The 21,621-nt window shown below is 45.1% G+C and overlaps 1 protein-coding gene across 2 annotated transcripts in view; it reads left to right on the forward strand.

Moving 5' to 3' along the window:
- Positions 1-336: 336 nt before the first annotated feature.
- The window catches only part of TBCE (tubulin folding cofactor E), a 53,248-nt gene continuing 31,963 nt past the window's right edge, over positions 337-21,621 (forward strand). The window contains exons 1-3 of one of the 2 annotated variants that reach the window (XM_075924789.2): positions 337-477; positions 2,658-2,795; positions 4,253-4,337. In XM_075924789.2, the coding sequence (XP_075780904.2) occupies positions 2,696-2,795; positions 4,253-4,337 (185 nt within the window). In that variant the 5' untranslated portion in view covers positions 337-477; positions 2,658-2,695. The other variant, XM_075924790.2, reaches the window with a different exon arrangement.

Consider the following 21,621-nt stretch of genomic DNA (forward strand, 5'->3'; position numbering starts at 1 on the left):
TCCTGCATTTTGCTTCAGCTACCCCAGACTAACACGGCTACATTTCTATCACTATTCTAGTTACAAGTGATTGCCAGGGGTTTCAGAGGCTAGACTTGTTTTAAAAAAGTAGGTGCATTGTTCCTTTTTACATGAGTATTCCAGTCTTAACATAAGACCACTGTAGGGCGCCTGCGCGTCAACTAGCGCCTACTGAGTCATAGCTGCACCCACGCCGCGGACGCATGGAATTGTTCGCCCAACCAGGAAGGATGCATCATGGGATTTGTGGTCCGGGGAGCTCGTGTTTGCCGATGAGAAGCGACTGAAGAACCACGTTACCCAGGCGCCACTGCGGCGCGGATGATGAGGCCGGGGAGGGAGCGTTCTAGTGTTTCCGAGGGGGCGACTACTGGTGGGCGGCACTTGGGCGCTGTGAGCCAATGGGAAGGCGGCGGGGCGGATCGCCGGAGCTGGGCGCGCCGCTGCAGGAGGCAGGTAGGGGCCGCACACAGGCTGTGGGGTGGGTGCGCGTGGCCGTTCCGCGGCGCGGCCTGGGCAGCGCTAGGTCCCGAACCGCCGTCTCCGCGCCTCGCAGCGCTGCCCCGCGCGGACTCCTGGCGCTCCGGGCCGGGAGGCTGAGACCGCACCGCCCTCCCCCTCCATCCCCACCCCTGGGATGCGGCTCCCGGGGGGCTGCTGGCTTGTCTCCCCCAGGCCTAGCATCACTGGCCGCCCACAGCTTTACTCGAGGGGCTTTCAGTGTCAGAGCGCTCTGGTCAGTTGAGTGTCTCCGCCCTGGTACAGTGGGGGCGGCGTTGTAGGGCTGCCAGATGGTTTCAACAAAAATACCGGACACACTCGATCTCAGACCCGGGGGGAGCGGGGCTGGACGGGAGGGGGTCGAGGGGAGAGGGGTTGGGGGCGGGGAACCAGCTGGCAGAGAGTGGGGCTGGCCCGGGTGCACGCTGATCCCGGAGTGCTGCCCATCCCACGCACGGTCCCGGCGGGGCGCACGGGCAAGTCCGGGATTCCGTCCCGTCCCCACTGAGTAGTTGTGTACTGCCTGGCTGGTAGACATGCTCATGCAGCATGAGCGTGTCTACCAGCCAGGCAGTATGCAACTACGTACTGATACTCAAGATAATAATAAAACTTACTTATTTAGAAAATACTGGACATTTATATGCCCGGTATTTTCTCGATTTGTTTTCCGGACAGAAAGCTCAAATACCGGACACCTGGCAACCCTTGCTGCCTGGCGTTAGTTCTTTTCTTAAGGGATAGTGCAGTGCTAGACATTGTATTGTTTACTGGAAAATCTGTAGTGACTGTGTCTTTGGAGAAAGAATAATACCCTTTATGATTCTCCTTTGAGCTTATGTAATGTGAGACTCTGTCTCAAATATGCAGTTGAAGCAAAATGCAGGACAATGTAGCACTTTAAAGACTAACAAGATGGTTTATTAGATGATGAGCTTTCGTGGGCCAGACCCACTTCCTCAGATCAAATAGTGGAAGAAAGTAGTCACAACCATATATACCAAAGGATACAATTAAAAAAAAATGAACAAATATGAAAAGGACAAATCACATTGCAGAACAGAAGGGGGATGCGGGGGGGGGGGGGGGGGGGGAGGAAGGAAGGTAAGTGTCTGTGAATTGCTGATATTAAAGGTAGGGAGAGTGGGATGTTTGTGAGTTAATGGTATTACAGGTGATAATTGGGGAAACTGTCTTGTCTTCCCCAATTATCACCTGTAATACCATTAACTCACAAACATCCCACTCTCCCTACCTTTAATATCAGCAATTCACAGACACTTACCTTCCTTCCTTCCTCTCCCCCCCCCCCCCCCCCCGCATCCCCCTTCTGTTCTGCAATGTGATTTGTCCTTTTCATATTTGTTCATTTTTTTAAATTGTATCCTTTGGTATATATGGTTGTGACTACTTTCTTCCACTATTTGATCTGAGGAAGTGGGTCTGGCCCACGAAAGCTCATCATCTAATAAACCATCTTGTTAGTCTTTAAAGTGCTACATTGTCCTGCATTTTGCTTCAACTACCCCAGACTAACACGGCTACATTTCTATCAAATATGCAGTTGTGGGAGCATGCCCAACAAAGCAGAGTCTTTGAGATGGTCTGCTGGTGGATTAGGGTGGTGGCCTTTTATTTGCAGACCCCTACCACATTTCAAATGGGAGTGCAGACCTCGTTGGAAATCTTCTTTGCCCCACAGGTTGAAAACCACACTTCTGTGTTTTTGGCAACACTTTTTCATGGAGCCCTTAGACATGGTTTGTGAGCCCTCAGGTTAAAAACTACTGGATTAGAGGGTCAGTCTTAAAAACTACAGGTAGTTTTCCACATTGCTGGAGGCATGAAACTCAGGAGTGAAAATCTGCATAATGATCTTTAGAAAAAGATGTGTTTGTATTGTGTTCCTAAAAAGCTTGCTGAGTAATAAGTGGCACTTCCATAGCTATTCCAGTAACAATAATAGAAAAATCAGAGTGAGATGGAGAGAAGAGTCAGCATTTGCCTGGCTGACAGATGAAGAACTTTATTTTCTTATCTCTAAGATAAAATTATGGATAATGACAAACACAATCACAGTTTTTAAATTTAAAAGCACCTGTGCATAGTCAACAATGTTGTTTTCCATTTCCCAGGTCCTTAATTAAGTGTCTTGGACTCCTGCTTTCTCACAATGACTAGTAGCGTGCCTTCTGATGTGCTTGGTCGAAGAATTCTCTGTGATACCGAATACGCAACTGTGCGGTATGCTGGTAGCGTTCCTCCCACAACAGGTAAAGTTAATGTTTTGTATCTGTAATGGTTAACTTTTAATGAGAAGCCAGTAGCTGCAGATCATAGTGCCATATGCTATCTGGTTTTAAGGTTTTGGTAGCCTTGTAAAATACAGTTAACTTCAATACAGTCCCGTTAGTACTACAATTTCCAATGGTTTCATAATACCTGAAGTAAAATGGTGATGTGGGGAAGTCATAAAAGTAGTTTAGAAAGGGTAGAGGTGTAGTCTAGTGACCAGAAGCCTCACCCTTATTATAGCGATGTCTTATTCTTAGGATAGTAATCCCTTTGTATTTACTGACCTTTTTATCATAAATACAGTGTCACACTATTCCAGGATGGATGATAATATGGAGTGATGCTATCTAGCATCCCTACTATGGAAGGACCCGTTACTCTCTTAGAATATACTCACTGGATAGGGGTAGCAAAGGAATGCTGAAGAAAGAGAACAAGAGATGGCCTAGGGTGAATACCTTGCAGCAAACTCATAGACTGAACATTCGTTTTCTTGAAGTTATTATATCTTACACAAACAGTAAGGCTGGGTGGTGTCTCCAGAACCCTTTCTGTGTACTGGAGCTTTATACACAGTTGGGGTATGTAATTTCTTAAACCAAATTCTTATTGACATTTCTTAAATTTTGAGGAAGCTTTCTGATTCAGACATCCTGGGTTAAACAACTCCTAGGAAAATGACTTTGTAAGTCATTAGCCCAGAAGAGGGAATATATGTATAATTTGCGTAGCCCTTGTAAAATTTGATGATTCTTTCTGTGCTGGCACAAACCCCCATTTGTGGTCCTGGTTTCAGGGAGAGACAACAGTCCCTCTCCTACCTTTCTGTCAGACCCTGCATAATCCTGGATCCCTTTCCCTGTTGCTGATTTTTCTCTCTCCAGAAACTTGAGCCTTTTTGAGGCATTCCTTAACAGTTCCACATTAATAATCTCATCCAGAATCTAGCTTTTGTTAAAAATATTAATAAGTATACATTTCGAGAACTAGAAGGAGCAAATCTGCAGACACATTTTTCAGTGGTCTCAAGTTGCAGTGGGGGAAGACTAGGTTGGATATTAGGAAAATCTATTTCACTAGGAGGGTGGTGAAGTACTGGAATGGGTTACTTAGGGATGTGTTAGAAACTCTAGCCCTGGCTGAGAAGATTTAATTAGGGTTTGTCCTGCTTTGGTCATGGGGTTGGTCTCAATGAGGTCTCTTCCAACCCTGTGATTCTATGATTGCCTTCAAAGCAAGTGAGACAACTTTCAAGCCACATTAATTGTTGAAGGTCAAAATTATAGATGGACTTGCATGTAGGCCTTATACTGGAAACTGGTTATGACCTTTTTCTATGGAGAAACTGTTATGTCCACATCACACATACTGGGTTGAAAATGTCTGAACTCCATTTAAAAAATATTTTTTAATCAATGTATTATTATTGTTTAAGGACTTTGGCTTGGAGTAGAATGGGACAATCCACAAAGAGGAAAACATAATGGCAGCCATGAAGGAATACAGTATTTTAAATGCAGGTAAGTATCTTTTTAAGAAGATTACATATTTGGCCAAGACCACAAAGGGGGAAGAAGTGAAACACAGACCATATGTAGGAGCAATAGAAATGCTGAATATTAGCAAAATACTCAAGAGTTCTGTCCCTCAGTATTTAGGGCCTGTTCCAAGGGCCATTAAAGTTGCATTAAATCCTAAAAGCTAGATTCTTATGCTGGCTCCACTCCTAGGCATCTTGCACCCGTGTGGACAAGTTGCAGGATCTAACCCATAGCAACTAATATTGAGGTGTTTGCTTGAAAGATCTATTGCATCTACAGGGTTTGATTTCTAAGACTTTGGCTGCTCGGTGTTGAGTAAAACTATATAAGAGAAAAATCACCGTGTCTGCTGACCCTCCTTACGCAGTTCTTTGGTCTTTGTTTACTGTCTTGAGTAAGGTATAAAATTGTTCACAAATGCACTTGTAAAGGGAGGTACAAAGTATTACTTACTACCATTTTTCATGGTTTGAAGAGGAAGATGTATAATGGACCAAGTTTTTTTGCTGCATTAATGAACTAAGATTTTTATTGTAACAAAACCTGGTGAGATTAAGCATATCATCTTTGGCTTCCATTCTGTGTAAAACCAGTATACTTTCATTCTTCCTTTAGTTTTTTGTTTGATGTTACTGTTTTTGCCTGATGCTGTTAAGAATGACATTTTTGTATTTAAAATTGTGTTAGAATTTTGTGTGATTAGAAAAACAGGAAAAACTTGCAGGATTTGGAAATACAATCCTGACAAGGATAACTGGTTAATTGGTAAGTATCACTCTTAACGGGTGTTGCTTACCGGTTCTGATTAATCGGTGGTGGCTGGAGCAGCTCCCCACCTGCTGTGGGTAGGGGGTTGCTCCAAGGCCTGCGGGGCCTATCGTGGACACTGCTGCTCTGGGTGTCCAGAGCTGCCCCTGTCTGCAGCCCTCTGTGTGCGTTGCAGGCAAGGGCTGCTCCAGGCAGGCTCCTGCAGTCCCTGTCTGGCAGGGGCCATTCCATGATGGGGACTGGGAGCAGTAAAATCCCACTTAGTCAGTTAACCAGTTAAATGTTAGGGCAACCTAACATTTAATTGGTTAACTGATTAACCTGGATTTTACATCCCTAATCCTGGTATAGCTTCTCTAGTATGGATTAGGGATGTTAGCATATAGTTGTGTAAACGATTAACTGATAAGCCTAAACTTATTGGTTAATTGCCTCGACTTCATGCAGTCGCAGTGGGAGCAAGGCGGGGAGTATCAGGCAGCAAGGGGGAACAGGAGCTAGTGCCTGTGAGGAGCTGGTTTTAAGCAGGCTCCCCCCAAGCACTGGATCTGCCTCCACTCCTTTTCCCTCCTCCCCACTGCCTCTGTTAGAGAGGCAGCAATGTGGAAGGTGAGGGGGGCAGGCTGGAGGCAATAACGTGTGGGGAGCCAGCTTTCAAGCTGGTTCCCAAGGACACCCCCTTTGCCCCCCACTGTGCATTACAGCAGTGCGGGGAGGGCAGGAGAGGCTGCTGTGAAGTAGCCTGTGTCCACGGGGGGGGGTTTCCAAGCTCCCCATGGACAGAGGCTGCTCCATATCCCACGGAGAAGCCTCTGTGATAGAGAGGCAGTACCATGGGATAGCGGAGGACTTCTTGGGAGTGGGGCTGGAGTGCACTAGCTGCTGCCCCTAGGGACTATCAGTTAGTTTTGCAACTGGTAATATTTTATGCAGTTACATGATATCTAACATCCCTAGTATGGATCAAATCAGGAAAACTTGCATAAATGTAAACTTTTGTATTTAATATCTACATTGATATAATATTAAGGTTATAAATAGCACTCCCAAGTTAAGAATTGCAGTAGACAAGGTTCTCATAGCAATGTTTGTTGCCTGAATTGTACGTTGGGAGTAATTCGGCTTACAGGGGTAAAAATTATACTCTTAAGTACATAACATAATGCATTAAATACAACTTAATATTTTATGTAAATGTTAAATCTTGTGTTTCCTGATTTATGGGTCTATTAAATTAAGATTAAAAATATACCTTAACAAAAATTCTGGTAGAAATGTTTAAAAGTAAAATTATGCTGACTTTGTGACATCATAATGTTTTATATAGAAGATCTATGATTAGTGTAGTGGAAGTGACTAATATAGGAAACAATGGATTGCTACCACAAATTTACCCTTCTTTTATGGAAAGTCAGGCTCTCCCTATCGCTACTGTACTGAATAGTCTTTGAAGATCTTTAGAGAACAGCTTCTGTGATCCTTCTCACCCTGTTGTCTCCTAAAGTTCTGTTATTTCTAGAGGTCAGTTAATGTATTGTCAGTATTAAATGTTTGAACCAACATTTTAAGGATATTAAAGAGCAGTTATTCCGCTAGTTGTGCAGTTGATACAATTTGTATTGGCTACACCGTTAGGCGATAAGGGAAGCCACTCTGCAGAGCCGCAGCGGGGGTAGCTCCGAGAACTGGCGCGAGCTGGCACTGAGCAGTCCTGGCTCGCACTAGCTCTGGGATCGCTGTTCCTCTGCATTTTAAATGTTGTAGGAGCCCAGCGGCTCTTACTACATTTAAAATGCAGAGGCGCAACAATCCTATACCGGCGTGAGCTGGGACTGCTTGGTCCCGGCTTGCACTGGATCCAGTAGCCCTTCTTCGCAACGGCCCGATCTGGCTTCAGGCAGGAGTGGCTACCGGAGCAGTCTCTGCCCGCAGGCAGAGGTTGCTTCGTAGCATCCTCCCCTAACTCCACCCTTGCTTCTGTCAGAGGTGTGGGGGAGGGCAGGTGGCATTGCAGAGCCAGTATTGGGGGAAGTGGCTTTTAATCCGACTCCCACCCAGCACTGGCTCCTGTGTCGCCCCCCCCCCCCCCCGTTTCCTTTACTTCCCCTCCCCTCCCCCGCTGCCTCTCATACAAAGGTAGCAAGGGGAGGGGAAAGCGAGTAGTTGAGTACTGAACTACTTGCTTATGTCCCTACAACATTTGTTATTGTTAAAAAAGAGTAACAATCTTTTTAAATCCAACTAAATAATTAAATGTATTGCCATGATTATTTGCCATAAAAGGGGCAGTTTTTCCTGTTCACATTTTATTTTTTGTATTCTGTAATTTTTTTAAATGTTAGGTTTTTATATTTTACCATTGGAAATGACTGCTGCAACCAAATGACAAAAATAGGAAGCGCTGTCTTGTATAAGATAACTTAAATACCTCCTGTGTTTTGTGGTCGAATCTTTATGCTGTTTGTACAAAGTAAGCAGACTTTTATCCCCATTACAAATCTGAACAGCCATCTGTTCATGCTAGTTGATTTTGGAAACTTTATCTTCTTGGCATCTGCAGATGATGAGCTTTTCACTTGTGATTGATACATACAGTTCAAATTTATAGGAAAAAATTATAATCCCTGTCCCAATGCACAACCAGAGTTTCCTTAAAAAAATGAGTGAAAACTGTCTGTATCTGCCTTACTCTTACTCTTGTAACAGGAGAAATGTGATATTTGAGAGACTTTGTTCTTCCTCCACAAGCATATGTAGCCATTCTCCAAGTACCTCCCAGATATGTGTTCTCAACTTGTAGGCTTCACTGAGGCCTGGCATGAGGAATATGATCATCCATCTTTCTTTATAACTAGGCAGGAAGGGAGTCTTACCACTGTCTTCTGTTAGAATGGGGTTATGAGATAGAAAAGACTAAGAAGCATTGTTCTAGGATGTCCTGTAGAAGCAGCACTGTGAGATTTCTTTTTCTCAAAAAAAAAAAAAAAAAAAAAAAAAAAAAAGAAAGAAAGAAAGAAACTAACTGGATCTGGTTTACTCCCAGGTCACAAAAGAGCTGTTAGACTTGAATGAGAAACATCTAGGTGAAAAGTGATTCCTATAGTTGAATCAAAAATTCAGTAGCATTACAAGACTCTCTAAAGAACTTGCTACTGGAAACCTGGTGCTCTGAATTCTTAATGAGGGACAAACACTTTAGGCTCAGCTTGAAGCCATAAAGGAGTTTATCAATTATTTTGTTTAATGACTCAAATGAAAAACAAGCTAATGTTCCCCAGAAGGATTTCAAAATAGCTATTGCTCACCCTTAGCAAAGATGCAGAAATAGAAAGAATGGATTAATCCTATTTGCTAAAGTAAACCACAGCTTTCAGCCTATATCTTCTAAAATTCAGGACTTATTTGGCATGGAAGCCTAAGAGGTTTTATTATCAGCAAATGAGATGAGAAAACTAAGTTTATCCTGTTTGACAAGGAAAGGAAAGGAAAGGAAAGGAAAAGGGGAAAAGCATACAGCTCTTGAGGAATGGATACTTTTTTGCCCTATGCCTGATAATAGTAACTAATTATAAATTAGTCTTAAGGCAGATGATATTCTTAAAGGAACATAAGAATGGTCAAAGGTCCATCAGACCAAAGGTCCATCTATCCCAGTATCCTGTCTTCGGACAGAGGCCAAAGAAAAAGGAGTTTGGTAATGTGTAATTCTATAAGCTAGAGAATTCCAGTTCAGAATCCTAGGATTGCCATTCTTCTTAAACGATGTAATTAATAATGGCAGTGGCCCAAATGCTTTGTATTCAGTTGAAGAATAAAGGAGTAAAGAGCTCCTGTTTCCAAGAGACAATTAACTACACTCTGCCTCAGGAGAGAGAGATGATACAAGTATGTGGAGTGTACGTGTCTTGTGTGTGAGAGGGCAGGCACCTGGCAAGGAGTCCAGCCTGAAGAAGCAACTGACACAAAACCGTACATATTACAAAAAGACAAAAATGAGTATGTAAAAACACCTGAAGATGATGCAGGTGTTGTTTTTCTACTATCAAATATTGTGATTCTAGGAAAGGAAATCTTTGAAAGGGTATGATAGAGCGCCAAAGCTGTGCAGTTTCTCCTAGCATATTGAAAATAATTAAAAATCTGTGCATTATTTAAATTTGTTTTTAATACCTCTATTCAGAACTGTGCTTTGATTAGTGTTTCTCAAACAATCATTGGTCTATATTCTTAATTCATTAATGCAGAGTATTTACATTCGAGGTGAGGCTTTCACTTCTTTTCCTCAGAGCCATTGTTTCTGTAACTTGGGAAGACCTTTCTGGAGAATACTAGAGTGCATGATTATCACGGTCAATCAACCTGATTGACAGCTTTAAAGTATTCTGTGTACTGATCTATTTTTGGATGATGTGCCTGTTACGCAGATGTAGTTATGTTAAAAACTGTAATATCAATCTGAATTGATAATATTACATTCCCTACTCTTAGATCAGAAAGCAATTCTTCCTCATATCCTCCTGTCCTTAAGAAAACCTTTAATAAATCTATGCTACTTTCTAAATGTTAAAACACAAGATACTAAAAGAGAGGGCAGGGGAATACATGATGTCTGTTTAAATATACAATTAGCACTATGCTTTAAATATACAATTAGCACTATGCTTTAACTACCTTTCTAACTTTCTGAAAATGTACTTTTGCAGATAAATTAGATATTCTGCAAAGATGAGTGAGGTGGCAGGACTGAGAGTTACCTTGTTTTACCTTACCCCCTGCCTCCAGTGAGAGGGGGCCTTTCTTGTGGGTAGATTGGTGTCAGATCCCAGACACCACCAATCTTTCAGCCATTGGGCTTATGCTGGCCTTTGTCTAGCAGGTTAACGATATGTGTACCCAAAGGACAAGGCCATCCCTAGCACTTCTGGGGCACTTCAGGGCTGCAGGGGCAGGAGCTGGGCAGGGAGGCAACAGGAGTTGCTCTGCACCCTTCTCCCACCTGCATTCACCTGTGACATCTGAGAGCGGAGCAGGCTGGGCCAGCTCACTCTGCTTCCTGCCACCACAGGTGAGTACAGGCACAGGCCCAGGCCCAACTCCTGCTGCTGGTGCTAAGCCCTCCACTAATCCCCTGGGCCGCATTGGGGAAAGGTGGGACTGGAGGAAGGGTTAAAGTAGAGAAGGGGCATGGCAGGGGGGTTGTCCCTGGGCTCAGCCTATTGGGGGGGCAGCCTGGCAATGGGACGGGCTTCTGGAGCATGTGCTGCCCTGTATGCAGCACACTGCTGCCTAGGGTACCATGAAATTTGAGGCAGTTTTGTGCCCCAGTCTTCATAATACCCTACACAGCTGTGTATTTTATGTATTGGTAGGGTTGGCTTTCCCTAAGCCCCTTGGAAGCATTTCCTTATTGCATTTAGTATGTTATCCATTGAACTCGTAGTATAATGCCATTTATGCTGTTTCCAAAGGAACAGAATATACATCAACTTGTTTGGTTCATTTGAGGATCATCTTCTATACAACATCACTGCAATGGGACATGTGAGATTGCCTGGGATGTTAAATTTTGATTAATTAATCGAATAGTTGATGGGATTTCCATTAGCTATTCAATTAGTTGATAAGAACGTCCATGTTCTGCCTTTGAAATGTACAAGGAACTCCCTGCTGGCCCTGGGCTCCATGCTGCCTTCCAAATTTGAAATGTACAAGAGTCCCAACTGGGGCTTTTGTACATTTCAAAGTTGGCTGCTGCTGTGGCCCTGCCCCCTTCCACAGAGCTGGAGCTGCGGGGAACCGGCTTTTAAGTCAGCTCCCTCCAGCAGCCCCTCCTTTTCCCGCCCCTTGCTGCTGCTTTGTGATAGAGGCAGAAAGGGTTGGGGGGAGCGACTAGTTGACTAGTGTGTTGACTATCCACTTTTGCTTATCGGATAGTTGATTAATCGCTTATATCCCTAGCACCAACCTCCATCCCAGACCCCGCACTTCCTCCATTGATATCATGGGAGAGTGCAGCCCTCAACCACTTTTCAAATTTGTGGAATGGCCCCTCCATCAAAAGTTATTGTCTACTCCTGCAGTAGTACAAACCAGAGGAGGTATTGGGGAAGCATAAATGAGCAAGGGTTAATTTGGCTTGTACTTCCATCTTTAGCTTTAAATTTTTGTCAGTCACTGCAGTTAATGTAATGAGGTTGTCAGATAAATTAGTTTTGAAACTAGTTGCTCCCCTCTCTGGATCACGCAGATCGCTGCGCCTCTGCATTTTAAATGTAGTAAGAGCCCAGCAGCTGCTCTGTCCTGGCTTGAGTCTGCTCCTGGAGATGCCCCTCATTGCTCCTTTGTAGAGGTGCTTATCAACTAATTGATACCATTGTATCAACTATATGATTAGCCAGATCATCGCATTTTAACATCCTTACTGAACAGAGGTGAGACTCGACATATTGATAGCATGGGGGGAAACAGGCTGTGAAAAGCCTTGAAAATGAAAACTAGTAACATAGGTTTCATTCAGTAGGAGAAAGGGGTGCAAAAGAGGGGTTATATGGGTAGGAAAATGAACTTTCAACTGCTTTCTGAATGGATATGAGCAAGATAAGATTGCAGGTGGTGACACCAGAGTCACAGATCTTGCAGTAAGCAAAATGTGAAATGAGAGTCTGGACCAGAGTTTTGGCTGTGTGGAGAAATAGATAAGGCCATAACTTAGATGTGCATAGCGACTAATCGACTAGTTGACTATCTGATAAGCAAAAGCTTATTGGATAGTCCACACATTAATAGACTAGATGTTCTCCCCTTCCTTGCTGCCTCTATCAGAAAGTAGCAGCAAGGGTGGGGGAAGAGAAGAGGGTGCTAGGGGAAGCCAGCTTAGAAGTCAGTTCCCCCCAGTTCCGTGGGAGGGAGCAGGAGCACAGCAGTGGCATTCCACCTTTGAAATGTACAAGAGTCCCTGCTGGGGTTCTTGTACTTTTCAAAGAAGAAGTGTTGCATTGAGTCCGGCTGGCTCTGAGCTCCATGCAGCATTTCAAAGCAGAAGCGCCATCAACTATTCAATTAGTTGATTAATCTAATTTTAACATCCCTAGTTGTGCAGAAAGAATTGGCAAGATTGAGACCTAGCCTGGATGCGAGGACTTAGAGAAAGGTCTAAGGTTACGGGACTAAGTGCCAAGCAGGATGTTTGTGTTGTCTACAGTGATGGAGAAAGAAGATGGAGAGATGAGGAGCTCTGTCTTAGCCATGTTGAACTTGAGTTGATGGCTAGTCACCAATAGATAGGCCAAGATTTTAGTTTGGACAGAAGGAAGCAGATCTGGAACAGAAGGGAAGATCTGTGAGTCATTAGCATGAAGTTTGTAATTTGTCTGTGGTTAAAATTATCAGGAGATAAAGCATGGCAAGAGAAGAAAGGGACTAAGGGCAGAGCGTTGTAGAATCCTCACAGGCTGTTGAAGGGTGGTGTCGTAGCCTTCCCTGCTCCCATGCTTTATGAAAATTGGATTATGGATAGGAATATGCATAACTGCAGGACACTTTATGCAAAATGCATCATGTAACATCCATTTTAAAGTTATAATCTGCTAAATCTTTGTGTCCTATTTTTGCGCATGTATCATTCTTGTATGTGAAGTTAGAAATATGAAGTGTGGATCTAGTTTTATTCTGAATGTGCTAATGAAGGCCATTAGGGATACTTTAGGAGCATAATGTCTCTGTACTCAAAAACAATGACCTGTGAATAGTCTTGTCCTGTAAGCTGGATCTGAAAAGGCACATGACCATACCACCTAGTACTGTAATCAGGCTTGCATATGATACTTTTCCTTGGTGATGGGGAGTGCTAAATAAAGGATTCCCAACCAGGGGTCAGGGGTTAAGTCTGTATAAGGCAGGAGTGGGGAACCCTTTTTGGGTCGGGTTGCTGACCCACAAAAGAATCAGTTGGGGGCCACACACACGTGAGAAGCCAAAAAACAAAACTAAACCCTCAGTGATGTGGCCCCCGACTCAGGAGAGAGACAGTTGCTACGTTCCCCTCCTACTAGCCCAGGCTAGTAGATCTTGTGTGCTCCAGTCCTACAGGGGAATGGCCAGGGGCTGTAGTGCCAGTGCTGGCTCCCCAGTGCTGGGGGGAGCCCTGCTGCATCTGGCTCCTGGGCCTTAGGTTCTCCACCCCTTATTTAAGGAGTGGAAAGCAATCAATGTTTGTCTTCATCTGACCTCTGAAACTGCCTCACCCACCCTAAAAGGATACACGTAAGGAAATTTGGCAGAAAAGAATTCTGGAAAAAAAAAAAGTTGGTGACCTGGGCCAGAGTAAAGATCAGCTCTGACTTGAAGCTTTTTACCTGAGATAAGAACAGCTGTTTAGGGTAAGAATTTGCATGTAACAAATTTCTTAATGGATTAGAACTAGTTGGTGTCTTTTTTTAACTTAGTAACTTTCTTTGATCTGTCTGTTTTCACTTCCAATCACTTTCTATACTTAATAAAAACACTTTTGTTTGTTATCAAGTGCAGTGTAAATAATTGTTACCTGGGAGGGAGCAGCCACTGGGCATCTCTCTCTTTCATCGATAAAAGGGGGGCTGACCTCATGACCTTTCTGTGTGTGAAACTTTTACACAGGGTAAGACAGATTTATTTGGGGTTTTGGTCCTCTTTGGGGTTTGTGTTCGTGGTTGCTGAGCTCTTATAACTCCATTAGAGGAGTGAGGTTCTGGAATGGCCTTCCAAGGGAAGTAGTGGGGGCAAAAGATCTATCTGGCTTCAAGATTAAACTAGATGGGTTTATGAAGGGGATGGTTTGATGAGATAACATGATCTTGGTAACTAATTGACCATTCATTATCAGTGGGAATAGGTCAATGGAGGGATGATAGGAATTACTAGAGAACTTTCTGGGTGTCTGGCTGATGAGTCTTGCCCACATGCTCAGGGTTTAGCTGGTCGCCATATTTGGGGTGGGAAGGAATTTTCCTTCAGGGTAGATTGGCAGAGGCCCTGGAGGTTTTTCGCCTTCCTCTGTAGCATGGGGTACAGATCACAGCTGGAGGATTCTCTGCATCTTGGGGTCTTCAAAGTATTTGAAGGCTTCAATATCTGAGATATAGGTGAGAAGATTATTCTGGGAGGGGTGGGTGAGATTCTGTGGCCTGCACTGTGCAGGGGGTCAGACTAGATGATTATAATGGTCCCTTCTGACCTTAAAGTCTATGAGTCTATAGCTGATCCCTCCCAGAGCTGAGCTTGTTCGACAGAAACTCCAACTCTGCCTTGTCTCTCCCTCAGCCCAAAGTGTCTAACCCATCAGAGCAGAGTGGTGGGGAGCCCTAGCAGGCAGGAAGGTTGGCATCAGTGGTTTGATAGCAAGCTGGGGGAAAACCTCAATGGGATTTTTGTGATCCAACCCATCAAAGGTGGATGAGGAGATCCTCTGAAGGGCATGCTGAAGAAGCAGTTACAGAGATAGGAGAATGAGGAGAGAACAGGGTCATGAAAACTAAGGGAGGTCATGATTTCAAGAAGAGGAGCATGGTTGATCATGTCAGAGGCAGCTAATTTGTTGAGGATGAATTACTGGTTCTGAACTTTGGCTAGAATGAGGTCACCAGATACTTTGCCAAGAGCAGTTCCAATGTTGTGAAAGAGGCAGAAACCACATGAGAGAGGGTCTGAGGATGGAATTGGGGAAGATGAGCTCCTGATAGTGATTGTAACTTAATAAACTTAAAGATAAAAGGGAGCTGTGGCTGTACTTATAGAGGCAGGTCAGGTTTTTTTAGTATGGGGGAAACTAAAAAGCATACTTGAATTATTAGCGGGGGGAACTTGAAGAGTGATAGGTTATGGAGAACAGTAACAGAAGAATAAGAGTGGGCACAAGGGAAGGCGATCCAGAGTTGGAATTGGTCACTAGTCAAGTGGAACGTTACAAGAGGAGAACAGATGGGAAAACTTCTGCATCTGAGACAAAAGAAAGAAAGGGAAGGTGAACCCAGAATAGACGGGAGAACACAGAATATTTTGTCAATCCCCCCTCTGCGCCGAAAGAAATTAACACAATCGTGTGCAGAAGATATAAGCGTGGAACCAGGGCAGGGGTTCCTGTACGGGGAGGAAAGGAGGCCATGGCACCATCACTTTTAAAAAGGGGCTGTACAGGGATGGCCCATGGGAGGACAGAAAAGAGTGGGGGTGGTTCTGACACTGATGCCTCCTTTTAGGAAGCTTCCGCTGCTCCTGAGGCAGGGGTTTGAGGAGTAAATCAAAGGTGTTGTAAGGGCAGCAGTTCAGTAAAGTTGGGGGAGTAGAGTTGAATCCCTAGGAAGGTGGCAGAATTGAAGGAGAGGAGAGAATGAATTTGTGGTGGAGAAAGTTGGCATGGTGAGGATTTCAGTCAGACACACTCAACTGCATGCGTGGAAACAGAAGAAGCAGATGTTGGGGGTGAGGTAGGACAGAGGAGCAAAAGAGTGAAGTGTGGAGCATCAATAATTGTATCATTGGAAAAGAGGGCAGGAAGGAGATGGCTGAGAGCAGAAAAGGAGTCATCAGTGCTAATGGACTGGGGAGTCAGTGACAGGGCATAAAGAGGAAGTGGGGGCTGGTGGAAGGTGCTGAAAGAGACAAGGTGGTGATCAGAAAGGGGGAACATAGCAATGAAAAATGAAAGCAGTGCTTGGTGAAGTCCAAGTGATGCGAATAGCCCTTTGATGGAAAGCTGACTGGGGGGCTGCAGGTCAGGTGAAGAAGTGGAAGTGAGGAGATGTGCAGTTAGAGAGTTGGATGGTGCATGTGTATGAAGTTGAGGACAGGAGAGATTCAGGACTTGCAATCAAACAAAGCTGATTGGGAGGAGTTGGCTAGATGGTGAATAACAGCAGCATGCGGTGAGAGAGGGCAGAAGTGTTGATGCAGTGTTGTCTGAAAGGTAAGAGAGTAGGAAGGGGAAGAAGGAATTAAAAGCCAAACACCTCTATTACAGTTTGATCCAGGGTGGGGAATATGAAAGAAGAGGCCTGCATGAGAAAGGGTATAGCTGCAGAATCAACATGAAATAAAGGAATCCAGGTGTCTGAGAGCCATGAGCTAGAGGGGGAGAGAGATGAAGGATGGTTGTTCTCTTTTTAGAAGTGGGGTAGGAGTTCCAGTAATAACCAGAGAAAGGGATGAGGAGGAAGTGGGGCAGCAAGGTAATGTGGGTGAGAATGAGAATGGTGGCACCAGGGAGGCTGTGGTGGGGAGGAATGTGGGATGTGGAGTGAGGATGTTAAGTATCGGGTAATTGACTAATTGAATAGTTGATTCATTTTACATTGACTTTGATTAGTCGATATGGCGCCTCCGCCTTTGAAGCGTAGCAACAGCGCTGCTGCTACACTTCAAAGGCAAAAATGCTGCATGGAGCCCGGGGTCATCTGGGGCCTGATTCTGGGCTCCACGCGGCACTACTGCTTTGAAATGCCGCATGTAGCCTGGGGATGCCCCAGCTAGCCTCCTGGCTGCATGCGGCTTTTCAAAGTGGCAGCACCGCGTGAAGCCTGGGGTCTGGCCCCAAGGTTCAAATGGTGCTGCTTCTTTGAAGTACCCGCTCTTCTTCCTCCGCAAGAGGAGGGGGGAGTGACTAGTCGACTATTCTGTCGACTATCTGATAAACATTTGCTTATCAGATGGTTGACTAGTCGACTAGTCCTTCACATCCCTAATGTGGAGTGGGGATGAAGAGAGGACTAGGATTGGGGTAAAGGTTAGAGGTGATGAGGATATGGATGTGGGACCTAGATTTGTCCTGGTAGATGGAAAGGGGAAGAGGTTCAGGTTGAGTTAATGGTAACTGTAGAGTGCTGAGTAGAGTGAGAGAGGAGAAATGGAGCCAGTAGGGAAGAAGGAATGATGAAAGAAGGATGACAGATATGATACAGAAATGTGATAGATGGCCACATTTTTTTTGTTGAAGTTCTTCATAGCAGTCTTAATGCCGTAAGGTGGGCCCCATGCCAGTCCTAGAGTTATTTGTAATTTGAGTGTTGTGATTTGCATGTGTGAGAGGTGATAGTGAAAACCATTATGGCAAAGGTGATGAGATTTACTGCTTGAAAAAATGGTGTTTACTTATGTGGTATGTCATGCAACAGTGTGGGTTTTTTTTGTATGAGTGGATTTAAATTGATTATGTGTTTTCAAACAATGAAGGGTTTTGAGTGAGAACTTAATACAATATAAAAAATAAAGTTAGATTAATTGTTAGACTTATTAAACTTGTATATATTGCTGAAAGATTAAAGCCATAAGTAGAGGATTTTATATAATATATATATATATATATCATATTTTTTTTATATATATATATATGTTACATGAAATGCATCTTTTGTAACCACCGTAATCTGCAGTTCTCCTATGGTACACTTTACAAAACCAGTTTAGAAGTAATTTTTTAAATAAACAAGGTATACTGTTGTTATCCGGATACCTCTGCAGGATACGATAGTACTTTGAAAAGTATTTAGAACATTTGTGAATAAAATGGGTGCACACCTGCTGCCAGTACTAAATTTATCATAAGGAGAGGTTTGTAATTTCCAACGGAAAATTTGGCTGAATTATGCTCACACTATTTCCCCTGTTCTTGGTAGCCCCGTAATTTTTGAAGATCATCATGTCATTACACACAACATGATTGCTAGAGCACCTGGTGCAGTTACCTTAGAAACAGTGTGAATTTTGTAGAAGGTTGGTTGTGGGGGGGGGGGGGGAGCATTGGCTGTGTTCTGATTGGCTGATTAATCCTTTCACCTTGACATGCTATTATGTTGACATGCTATTATGTTGATGCTGGGAGGGAGTAACCAACAAACTCCCCACCAACAAATGCAAGTATCCAGTCTGCCTCCCAGCTGACATCCTAACTGCTCATTTACTTCCCACTGTGTTCTCCACCTGTCTGCCAGCTGATCTTCCTTCCCTCCCACCTATCCTGTGATAGTTCTTCAGCAACTTGCCTTCTATTGCCTCCTCCTAGCTGACATGCTGCTTTATTTCTCTGCCAACTGCTGCTGCTTACTTTTGCCGTGTGTCCTGTCTGCGTCCATATTTTCCCACTGTGACCTTAGCAAACCAGTGCTGGTTAAAATAGGCAACCAGGTAACCTATGTGACCCTTAAAGGTAAGTTGAGAGGTACTGTAATTCTAATCAGGATCATTCACTTTTATGTGGACATCAAAAGATACTTAGGCCAGGGCTACTCAACATGTGGCCTGTGGGCCCATTTGTTTGCGGCCCGTGGTGCGGTTTGGGCTTACGTGGGGCTTAACACATGGCCCACTCATGGGATTCTTTGAACAAGGCCTCCATTGGGAACACGCTCCACAATGATGAGGCATCTCCCAGGTGAGGTGAGCATTGAAAGACTCAAGCGGATGGGCTGACTGGAACAGACGGATATAGGGTGTCGACATTTCTAGCCCACAGGGAGTAGGTGCTGGGAGCACTGGGGCATTGTGAGAAGTGCTTTGTATTCATTCCCATAGTATGAAAGAAGCTATTTGCATGTATATTCAACCACACTTAAGTTGCGGCCCTCGGCATGTGCTGTCAGTATCATTGTGGCCCCCAGGGTTTCCAGAGTTTAGTAGCCCTGGTTTAGGCCATCTGTTAGTCTCCTGATACCACAGGACTCCTCCTTGTTTTTGCAGGTGCAGACTGGGGTTGTAATAGTGTAGTTGACTAAATGATTAACCGATAAGCGGGTGCTTATCAGTTAATGCTGTTGACTACATACACTTGCACACAACATCTCTACGAGTAAATTTTTTAGCTGGTTGGCTGACAGGCTGGCTCAATCCTGGCTCGTGCTGGGACCTGGCGTTAACCCTCATTGCAGCTCTACACTACTAAGTGCTATGTTGTGCAGAGCTGCAGTGGGGGTTGATGCCAGTCCCAGCACGAGCCGGGACTGAGTCGTAGCAATGCTAACCCTTATCGAATAATCGTGTAGTCGACACAGTTTTTGTCAACTACATGATTACTGAATTACATGCTTCATAACATCCCTATTACTGACTAACAGTTATCCTGCTGAGATGTAAAGTGCTAGGCCCATTCGTGTTGATAAGAAATCAAGGAAGATGCTGTGTGTATGTTTGTCTATATTCTGTAACTCTAGCCTTAAAATCGAAGATGTGATCTAGTACTAGAGGATTTCTGCAGCACTGTGACCATGAAGAATTCTTATGCCTGAAGATTTCTTTACTTTCCTATTGAAGAAGGATGGGGAAGCCACAAGAGTAGTCACACACCCCTCCACAGCAGCATGTACACCTCATTTTTGGCATTTGGAGCAGCTGGTGGAAAGGTAAATCACCACAGAGGTGGGGACACTCCAGCTAGTGGCTTCATCCATGCGCTGGGCTCAGCTGCTAGTTCCAGCTGAGCTGGTGGCAAAGGAGGACAGAACTTCCTCTTCCTTTGCAAGAAGTGGCTGCGGCCAGGTAGGCCCTGCCCCCAGAAACCTCTCCTAGTTGCAGGAAGCTCTGCACCTCTTCCTTCTTACCCCCATTGTTCCTTAGCTGCAGGGGGCAGATTCACTGGGTGGGGAGCAACTCCCCTGTATACCCAACCTCTGTGCATCTAGACCCCAGATGGGCCTCTCCCTCTGCATGTGTATCTCCTACGCCTGCGCCCAACCCATCCCCTGATGAGTTCTCCACGCTTGAAACCCCACTAGGTCAGCCTGGTGGACTAGGGCGGCAGCATGGTTCAGCTCCCCTCCCCACAACAAATTGCAGCGGCAGGAGCCGCAGGAAGTGGAGCAGCCTACTCCGTTCAATCCCGCCGCTATCACCCTGCCCTTTGTGCTCTGCTTTGCTGTGGCAGCAGCAAATGGTGCGATGTGGCCTCTGCGCCAGGCTGTTCTGCTCCCCCATGTGATGCAGGGCTCAGAGGGAGCAGGCCAGGGCTGGGGCACTCCACTTCCCACTGCCACAAAGCAGGGCAACCTGAGTGGGAGAGGGCGCTAGAGCAGAGCAAGCTCCTGGTTCATTTTCCTTCTCATGGCTCCCACCACTGTGATGGGGGGGGGGGAGACCCCTGCTGTTGCTGCTGCCACATGCGAGGCCTCCCAGGTAATCCCCTGGGTTGCATCTCTCGAGGTTGAGGGGCTTCAGGGAAGGGGTGCAATTGAGTGGAGCAGCGGTGGGAAGAGTCAGGGTCTGTGGTGGGGGTCCTGCACCTTCCTAGGGATGGCCATGCCCACATCAAACCTTGTTCCCAAACTCAGAACCCCACCTCTCCTATTGAGCCCCAACTGCCTTTACTTGGACCCCCCTGCAGATTCTCATTTCTACTGTATGCGGTAGAGTCCCTGTGCATCCAGACCCCTGTGCACCTGGGCTATCTAGTGAGTTGCCTACAGCTAGATATCCCCATATAGAACCCTCTCACCCCACACCTGGATTCCTCCAGCACTAAGCCCCTTTACACTTGGCTCTGAGCAGCCTGAACCTGCCTGCCCCACACCTGGATCTGGGACGGCGGCTGGGTGTGCTTGCAAGGCTGTGCTTGCTTTCTATTTTGGTGCACCTGGCATTGAGAGGCAGGTCCCTGGATGTTTCTGGGGCAGGCTCAGCCCTTGTCCTATTGCAGTCTCAACATGAAGTCTGTGTCCTGGGGTGGGAGAGTGAAGGAACACGTTTCAAGGTGATCTCCCACTTCCATTCAGTAAGTTTCTTCTGCTCCCCACTATCTTGTGAGAGCCTCAGCATTCATTTATTGACAAAACTAAGGAGAATTTTGCAGAAATGTTTTGACACAGTATTCCATCTGTAAAATAGTATATACTGCATGAATCTAAAATATTACCCATGTTGTCTCCATCTTACTGAATTTAAATCCATATAGCTAGCTATTTCCTGGCAATCTGAGTTGTGTTACATACCAGGCAGCATGACCCCTGCTACTGCTTATCCCTACATCTGTGGTCCCCAAACCTTTTACCGCATGTCCCTGTCTTTCCCCATTCCTCCGGAGCCAGGGCCAGGGGATATGGACAGGAGTAAGGAGGCTGGTGACCAGTGGCTCTGGCCAGGAGTGGAGTGGGAGGGTACTCCTTCCCTCCCCACTGTGGGGGGCTGTCTCAAACCCCGGCTATGCCTTTTTACTACACTCATTGCTACCTTCTGTTCCCTGGATATACCTCTGGCTTGCACACTCTTGTCTTCACTGTTCCTCATATTTTACTCCTCCTACCTTTCTGCTATATTTTTTCCTCATCTTCCCTTCCCCCCCCAAAACGGTGTCTTTGTAGCCCATCCCATGTGATGCTGCTTCCTGCAGTGTGTTTTTTCCAGTTGCCCTCTGCCAATTCTCCCCTCTGTGAAATTTCACTACTCCTCTCTCTTGCCATTCTCCATCTTATTTTTCCTTTTACCCCTAAATACAGGGATGAGGAGCTGAGTTGATCTTGCTATATATATTCTGCTTTGGTCA

Source organism: Pelodiscus sinensis, chromosome 3, assembly GCF_052426305.1.
Source record: "Pelodiscus sinensis isolate ZL-2025 chromosome 3, ASM5242630v1, whole genome shotgun sequence".
Classification (NCBI taxonomy): Eukaryota; Metazoa; Chordata; order Testudines; family Trionychidae; genus Pelodiscus; species Pelodiscus sinensis.